The sequence below is a fragment of the Capra hircus genome, chromosome 2 (assembly GCF_001704415.2).
Source record: "Capra hircus breed San Clemente chromosome 2, ASM170441v1, whole genome shotgun sequence".
NCBI classification, from domain to species: Eukaryota; Metazoa; Chordata; class Mammalia; order Artiodactyla; family Bovidae; genus Capra; species Capra hircus.
The window spans coordinates 23953634-23962865 of record NC_030809.1 but is presented as its reverse complement, the minus strand read 5'-3'; the positions used below and the strand labels follow the sequence as shown (position 1 = coordinate 23962865).

The following is a 9232-nucleotide window of genomic DNA, read 5'->3' as shown; positions in this document are numbered from 1 at the left end:
TTGACCATCTGGTGATGTCCATGTGTAGAGTCTTCTCTTGTGTTGTTGGAAGAGGGTGTTTGCTATGACCAGTGCGTTCTCTTGGCAAAACTTTATTAGCTTTTGCCCTGCTTCATTCCGTATTCCAAGGCCAAATTTGCCTGTTACTCCAGGTGTTTCTTGACTTCCTACTTTTGCATTCCAGCCCCCTATAATTAAAAGGACATCTTTTTTGAGTGTTAGTTCTAAAAGGTCTTGTAGGTCTTCATAGAACTGTTCAACTTCAGCTTCTACAGCGTTACTGGTTGGGGCATAGACTTGGATTACTGTTGAATGGTTTGTCTTGGAAACGAACAGAGATCATTCTGTCATTTTTGAGACTGCATCCAAGTACTGCATTTCAGACTCTTTTGTTGACCATGATGGCTACTCCATTTCTTCTGAGGGATTCCTGCCCGCAGTAGTAGATGCAGATGATACCACCCTTATGGCAGAAAGTGAAGAGGAACTAAAACGCCTCTTGATGAAAGTGAAAGAGGAGAGTGAAAAAGTTGGCTTAAAGCTTAACATTTAGAAAATTAAGATCATGGCATCTGGTCCCATCACTTCATGGGAAATAGATGGGGAAACAGTGGAAACTGTGTCAGACTTTATTTTCTAGGGCTCCAAAATCACTGCAGATGGTGATTGCAGCCATGAAATTAAAAGACGCTTACTCCTTGGAAGGAAAGTTATGACCAACTTAGATAGCATATTGAAAAGCAGAGACATTACCTTGCTAACAAAAGTCCGTCTAGTCAAGGCTATGGTCTTTCCAGTAGTCATGTATGGATGTGAGAGTTGGACTGTGAAGAAAGCTGAGCATCGAAGAATTGATGCTTTTGAACTGTGGTATTGGAGAAGACTCTTGAGATTCCCCTGGACTGCAAGGAGACCCAACCAGTCCATTCTGAAGGAGATCAGCCCTGGGTGTTCACTGGAAGGACTGATGCTAAAGCTGAAACTCTAGTGCTTTGGCCACCTCATGGGAAGAGTTGACTCATTGGGAAAGACCCTTTTGCTGGGAGGGATTGGGGGCATGAGGAGAAGGGGATGACAGAGGATGAGATGGCTGGATGGCATCACCGACTCGATGGACATGAGTTTGAGTAAACTCTGGGGGTTGGTGATGGACAGGGAGGCCTGGTGTGTTGTGATTCATAGGTTTGCAAAGAGTTGGACACGACTGAGCGACTGAAATGACTGACTGACTGACTGATACATTCCCTATCACCACCCTTTGTAGTAAATGTTAATATCGTCCCCATTACACAGTTGAGGAAACTGAGGCTCAGAGGAGTCAATAACTTGTGCTAGGCCAAATGGTGAGTGATGGAGTCAGGACCTAAACAAAGCAACCCAACCTTGGATGGTGTACCCCATTCTGCTTTTCCAGCCCTGGAGAGGCTCTATCCTTGGCTGACAGCCCTGACCAGGGCACAGAGATCTATTCAGCCTATAGCCCTCGCCTCCTATCCACTAGAGCAATGAGTAATCAAAGTTATCTCCTGGAACTGAACACCAAACTGCTTCTTATGTTCAATACTGAACAGTTGTTTACTTCTTCCAAGCTCTCTCTTATAAGGTATGACAAGAATGGGAAATTGTTGATTCCACTCTTTTCATACCAGTTTAAGTCATTTGTGCTATTCATATGTGTTCACTACATAATCTAATCACTTTGTGTCACCTATCTCATTTGGTAGCACTTAACCAAAATAATTGTCTGAGCATCCCTGATCATACTTCAAAAATAATGTTCAGAGACACAAACAGTGAGTGGTCTTATGGTGGTCTTTATGTCAAGTCCTAATAATAAAATGATGATGAGGATGGAAACATAGGATTTTAAAGTGGAAAGTTAACAGATACACACTACTATGTATAAAACAGGTAAACTACAAAATCTTACTGTACAGCATACGGAACTATCTTCAATATCTTATGATAACCTATAAAGGAAAAGAATCTGAAAAATAATATATATGTATATAAACATATATGTGTGTGTATATATAACTGAGTCATTTTGCTATACAACAGAAATAACACAACCTTCTAAATCAGCTATACTCCAATTTTTTAAAAAAACACAAAGTCTCCTTAGAAGCAATTGCTGTTGCTCTTCAGTTGCTAAGTCATGTCTGACTCTTTGTGACCCCATGGACTGCAGAACACCAGGCCTCCCTGTCCTTCACCATCTCCCGGAGCTTGCTCAAACTCATGTCCATTGAGTTGGTGATGCCATCCAACCATCTCAGCCTCTACCGTCCCCTTCTCCTCCTGCCCTCAATCTTTCACAGAATCAGGGTCTTATCCAATGAGTCAGCTCTTCTCATCAGGTGACCAAAGTCAGCTTTAGCATCAGTCCTTCCAGTGAATATTCAGGACTGATTTCCTTTAGGATTGACTGGTTTGATCTCCCTGCAGTCCAAGGGACTCTCAAGAGTCTTCTCCAACAGCACAATTCAAAAGCATCAATTTTTCAGCACTTGGCTTTCTTTGTAGTCCAGCTCTCACATCCATACATGACTACTGGAAAAACCGTAGCTTTGACTATATGGACTGTTACCTGTTTGTTGTTGTTGTTGTTGTTATCTGTTTGTGTCTCCCCAAAATTCATATATGGAAACCTAATTCTCAATGTGATGATATTGGGAGGTGAGGTCTTTGAGAGATTATCAGGTCACGAGTACAGAATCCCCATGAATGGAATTAATGACCTTTATAAAAGAAGCTCAGAGAGCACCCTTGTACTTTCTGCCATGCTGAGGACACACCTGTCTATGAACCAAGAAGTGCACCCTTCTCACCAGACACCAGATTGACCAGCAACTTGATATTAGTCTTCCAGCCTAAGAACTGTGGGAAATAAATTTCTGTTGTCTGTAAGCCACCAAGTTTATGGTAGTCAGTTATAACATCCTGAACAGAAGAAGACACTAACTCATACACTCACCTTTCTCTTTATAGTAAAGTTTTGACACATCCTATATCATGGATGAACTTCAAAGACATTATGGGGTATAGAATCAGCCAGACACAAATGGACAAATATTATACAATTCCACATATGTGAAATATCTGGGCTAAAATTCATAGAGACAGAGAGTAGAATAGAGTTTACCAGCAGAGTGGAGAAGGAGGGTAGAGTGGGGAATTATTGCTTAATAGACACAGAGTTTCTGTCAGGGATGATGAAAAAGTTCTAGAAATAGTGGTAGTAATTTTACAACAATGTGACTTAAAGTAGCTGAATTGTACACTTAAAATGGTTAAAATTATAAATTTTATATTATATATCTTTTGTCAGACTAATTGTTTTAATCCAACAAACTACTCATATCTGAGGAACTGACAAAACTCAGCCACCTTAAGAAAAAAAAAAAGCAGCAGAGGCAAGATAAAGATTTTTTTCACACATATGAAAACTGCCGATATTTCATCAGCAAACCATTATTACAAGAAATATTAAAGAAAGTCCTTTAGGCAGAAGGAAAATGATACCAGATGGAATTGTGGAAATATGATTCTATACCAAGGAATGAAAGTTCAGAAATGGTAACCACATGGGTAAATATATGAGGTGTATTTTATTATTGTCTCTTTAAAAGATAATTGACTAAGCAAAAATATCAGCAATGTAGTATGGAGTTTACAATACATGTGAAAGTAAAATATAGTAATAGCACAGAGGTCAGGAAAGAAAAGAAAGGAGTTATACCATTGAGAGGCCCTTATACTATACATAACACGTATAATATTGCTTGAACATAAACAGTTTTGTTTTAAGCCATGTTGCCCAGCTTGTGAAATGTCAGTTCCCCAACCAGGGACTGAACCCAGGCCATGACAGTAAAAACCAAGATTAAATACAGAAGACAGAAATTACTGTAGGTAATACAGAAGGTTAAATGCTTTAAAAAAAAAAAAAAAAAAACACAGTTTAAAGTTGGAGAAGGTTGAGTCCAAGTTCCCATCATTGTAAATGTGATGCAAAGTCAGGAGTTGCTACACCCATCGCCTCTGCTACTAATTTTAAAGCCACTTCCATCCACAAATCCAGTGACCAGAGTGAGACGTGGAATCCAGCAACTGCTAATATTTGGTTCTGCTGCTGCTAAGTCACTTCAGTCGTGTTCAACTCTGTGCAAACCCATAGATGGCAGCCCACCAAGCTCTGCCGTCCCTGGGATTCTCCAGACAAGAGCGCTGGAGTGGGTTGCCATTGCCTTCTCCAATGCATGAAAGTGAAAAAAGAAAGTGAAGTCGCTCAGTCGTGTCCGACTCTTAGTGACCCCATGGACCACAGCCTACCAGGCTCCTCCATCCATGGGATTTTCCAGGCAAGAGTACTGGTTTGCCATTGCCTTCCCCAAATTTATTTCTATTAAAACTTAATTGTCCATCTCTGTCCACATTCTGCTGAGAGATGACATGCCCTGTCCTTCTGCTTTTCATGTCTCATGAAAGTTCGTCAAATAACTGAATCTATTCAGTGTTCAGGACCCTAGCTGCAAAAGAGTCAAGGTAATGCCCCATTTTTAGCTTTCCAACTTCCCTAAATAGGAGGAGGGCAAAATGAAGACAGAGAAAGTCAACCTATGTAACCAGTAAAACTAAAACTAGTCAGTTTGGCTGACAGAATAATTGACTCACCATTTGCAATCATTTGTTAACAAAAATTATTTATTTCCATTTTACTTGAAAGTTTTTCAGTTTATAAAGTGATAACTCTTTTAAATACAAGTATGTATTGTATAAGCCTAATGCCAAAATCGAATTACAAACACATTTGCTTATTCCTGTACATTTTATTAAAAAGTGTGCAAATCAGTGTGCTGCCCCAAAAGAAGTTGATCTTATTAGATACTTTTTTATACTACTGTACCTGTTAAATCTTGTTTGGCTTGCCTATAACATAGTAATGAAACACTATTGAAAATAGTTTCAGGCTACTTTTCCAGGTCACCAAAGTTTTTTTTTTGTGTGTGTGTGTGTGTGTTTTTCCCTTTCAATGGCTAAAACAAAATGGGATTTAATATCCACAAGGCAAAATAACGCAGGTAAAGTTAAAGATAAGTGAACCTAACTATATATGTTAAATGGGTTCAGGGATCTTGGAATGAATTAAATGTCTCAAAACATGTGGAAAACATGCATATGCCAATGAAAACATCTACTTATTCCATGGTCCATTAAGCCAAACAATATTTAGTGCTTATTAAAATATTCTTATCAAACCTTCTTTGAGCATTGGCACTATCACTTCTGAGCCAAGTCAGGTCACCAAGATTGGCCCAGGTGAAAATGACCACTGGTCTCAGTTGAGTTTTAGTTTCTCATCATGCCTTAGTCATGAACAAGCAAGTAGACCTTGCAAAAGGTGGACCTAAGATTCCAGAAATGTAGTGGTGTGAGTTGAATGGGCTCTTGAATCCATCGTGGTTCATCACAGGAGCTCAAATTTCAGTGGTCTCAGCAACCCATGTGGTCTGAAGAAAGAGTCAGCATTGCGTAGAACTATGGACTCACTGCTTCATGTTCTATTTCAGGCCAAATAATATCCAGCTGGGGAGAAGATATGTCATCTATAGGTCTAGTTTATATACTTGTAATTTAAAAAATTATATGGCATCTATTATATATCTTGGGGCTTCCCTGGTGGCTCAGAGGATAAAGCGTCTGCCTGCAATGCAGGAGACCTGGGTTCGATCCCTGGGTTGGGAAGATCCCTTGGAGAAGGAAATGGCAACCCAATCCAGTATTCTTGCCTGGAGAATCCCATGGACAGAAGAGCCTGGAGGGCTACAGTCCACAGGATCGCAAAGAGTCGGACACAACTGAGCGACTTCACTTCACTCTTATTATATATCTTGCAAATGTGGTTTGTAAAAACTCCTATAAGTAGGTGCTATTATTATCCCTTTTTATAAATGAGGAAACTAAGGCACAGAAAAATGAAATAATCTGTCCAAGTTCTCACAACTAATAAGTGGCCAAACAGAATTCCCATCCAGTTGGTCTGTTTCCAGAGTGCAGTATGCCAGTCCAAAATAGCCACAGCAAGCTGCTTCCATGAAATAATGTCTTATAATGCCACATTGTATATTTTCAAATTCAATTTCTTGCTGTACCTTTAGCAGTTCTCAAATTTATGGTGCCATAGGTCTGAAAACAGAACCAGTTTTCCTTATTCTCCTTATCTCAAGTCAAAGCTGATATTTCAAATTACTCTCCAGATAGGGGCTTCCCAAGTGGTGCTAGTGATAAAGAACCTGCCTGCCAATGCAGGAGACATAAGAGAAGTGGGATTGATCCCTGGATCGGGAAGATCCCCTGGAGGAGGAAATGGCAACCCACTCTAATATTCCTGCCTGGAGAATTCCATGCACAGAGAAGCCTAGTGGGCTACAGTCCATAGCATTGCAAAGAGTCAGACACGACTGAAGAGACTTAGCACAGCACAGGGTAGAGTCCATCTAGCTGTATGCAAATAAGACTAACTGTTTACAAATGGACAGGTTTCTGCATTCAGGCCACTACATGTTTACTTTTAAAGCATTTGTTTAAAGTTATTAAGTTCAGGGATTCTGCCAAAGTTGCTTACAAAAACATCAAACCCAAGTTTAATAGTCTTACAGATAAGGAATATATTGACTCACATAATGGAACAGTACTGAGGTTTCAAGTGTGGCTTAATTCAGGACCCAGAGTGTGTTACTAGGATCCATACATTAGCTCTACAGTCCCAAGGCTTTCCTGATAATACAACCAATTGCCACAACTGGATACCCTTAGCCCTGATTGGCCTGCCTGGAGTCACATGACCTGCTTGGATCAAGCAGGATGCTGGGGTAAGTAGCACAGTGTCTGCTGTAGGAAGTAACAGGACCTCAGTCTCTAAGGTCTCAATAATCACTTCCCCTGCTCCACCTGTTTTCTGATTTAATAAAACAAACTTAGAACATTTCAGTTTTGTATTAAAGAAAGGATATATCTTAAAAAGGGCTTCCCTGGTGGCTCAGAGGTTAAATAAAGTGTCTGCCTCCAATGCAGGAGACCCGGGTTCAATCCCTGGGTTGGGAAGATCCCCTGGAGAAGGAAATGGCAATCTACTCCAGTATTTTTGCCTGGAGAATCCCATGGACGGAGAAGCCTAGTAGGTTACAGTCCACGGAGTCGCAGAGTCTGATACGACTGAGCGACTTCACCTTCACCATATCTTAAAAAACACACACAAAACACTATGCAGTCATTATCCTTCACATTTCCAATGTGAGATACGTCAGTTCAGTTCAGTCACTCAGTCATGTCCAACTCTTTGTGACCCCATGGCCTGTAGCACGCCAGGCTTCCCCGTCCATCACCAACTCCCAGAACTTGCTCAAACTCATGTCCATTGAGTCGGTGATGCCATCCAACCAACTCATCCTCTGTCATCCCCTTCTCCTCCCATCCTCTATCTTTCCCAGTATCAGGGTCTTTCCCAATGAGTCAGTTCTTCCCAGCAGGTGGCCAAAGTATTGGAGTTTCAGCTTTAGCAACAATCCTTCCAATAAATATTCAGGACTGATTTCCTTTAGGATTGACTGGTTTGATCTCCTTGCAGTCCAAGGGACTCTCAAGAGTCTTCTCCAACACCACAGTTCAAAAGCATCAGTCCTTCAGTGCTCAGCTTTCTTTATAGTCCAGCTCTCATATCCATACATGACTACTGGAAAAACTATAGCTTTGACTAGATGGACCTTTGTCAGCAAAGTAATGTCTCTGTTTTTTTAATATGCTCTCTAGGTTTGTCATGCCTTTTCTTCCAAGGAGCAAGCGTCTTTTAATTTCATGGCTGCAGTCACTGTCTTCAGTAAAGTCTCCCACTATTTCCATTGTTTCTCCACCTATTTGCCATGAAGTGATGGGACCAGATGCCATGATCTCAGTTTTCTGAATGTTGAGTTTCAAGCCAACTTTTTCACTTTTTTTGAAATAGGTCATGTCCCGCAAAATAAGAGCTTTATTTTTTTTAATTTTTATTTTTACTTTATTTTACTTTACAATACTGTATTGGTTTTGCCATACATTGACATGAATTCGCCACAGGTGCACGTGAGTTCGCAATCATGAACCCCTCTCCCACATCCCACCCCATATCATCTCTCTGGATCATCCCCGTGCACCAGCCCCAAGCATCCTGTATCCTGTATCGAACATAGACAGGCAAAACATGGAGTTGTTCCTCTGGCCACATACATGAGAATCTACAGGAAGGGTGATATTGTAGAAATCAAGGGAATGGGTACTGTTCAAAAAGGAATGCCCCACAAATGTTACCATGGCAAAACTGGGAGAGCCTACAATGTTACCCAGCATGCTGTTGGCATCATTGTAAACAAACAAGTTAAGGGCAAGATTCTTGCCAAGAGAATTAATGTGCGTATCGAGCATATTAAGCACTCTAAGAGCCGAGATAGCTTCCTGAAACGTGTGAAGGAAAATGATCAGAAAAAGAAGGAAGCCAAAGAGAAAGGGACTTGGGTTCAGCTGAAGCGCCAGCCTGCTCCATCCAGAGAAGCACACTTTGTGAGGACCAATGGAAAGGAATCCGAACTGTTGGAGCCCATCCCCTATGAATTCATGGCCTGATGGGTGTAAAAATAAAGACCTGGACTGTTAAAAAAAAAAATAGGAGCTTTATTAAGTCAGTATGTGCACAGAGTTTTCAGGTGATTTTCTCAAAAGACTTCAATTTTAACTGTCTTATTGGACTCACAGGAAAAACAATTCATGACCAAAACATGTTTGCCAATGTTACTCTTTTCTTTACAGTAGTTTTTTTTTCTTTTTTCTTTTTCTTTTTTTTTCTTTTTTTATCTTCATAGCAAGTGATACCTGCTATGAAGAGATGAGGCTCCCATCCAATACAGAAAGCTCGCCTTTGCATTAAGCTTTGGTGACATCAGAGAATCCACACTATTAGGTCATTGGCTCTTTGAGAATAGCAGGAAGTCTTGTCCACAACTGAGTATTCAGGACCTACTACAGTGCCTAGGACATATGAAAATGTTCTTTTAATGCTTAATAAATGAATGAATGAATGATAACAGTCAATATTTAGGACTTACTGTCAGAAACTATTCCAAGGGTTTTATATTTATTAACTCAGTCTTTGTAAAAAAGCTTTTGGGGCAGATACAGCTATTATTCCCATTTATCAGAT

At 40.3% G+C, this 9232-nt stretch overlaps 1 protein-coding gene across 1 annotated transcript; it reads left to right on the top strand.

The window, feature by feature from the left end:
* On the top strand, positions 8241 to 8686 carry LOC102186535 (60S ribosomal protein L21-like). The gene has a single exon (XM_005676613.3). It carries the CDS (start codon positions 8266 to 8268, stop codon positions 8656 to 8658), a length of 393 nt encoding a protein of 130 aa, XP_005676670.1. The 5' UTR covers positions 8241 to 8265; the 3' UTR covers positions 8659 to 8686.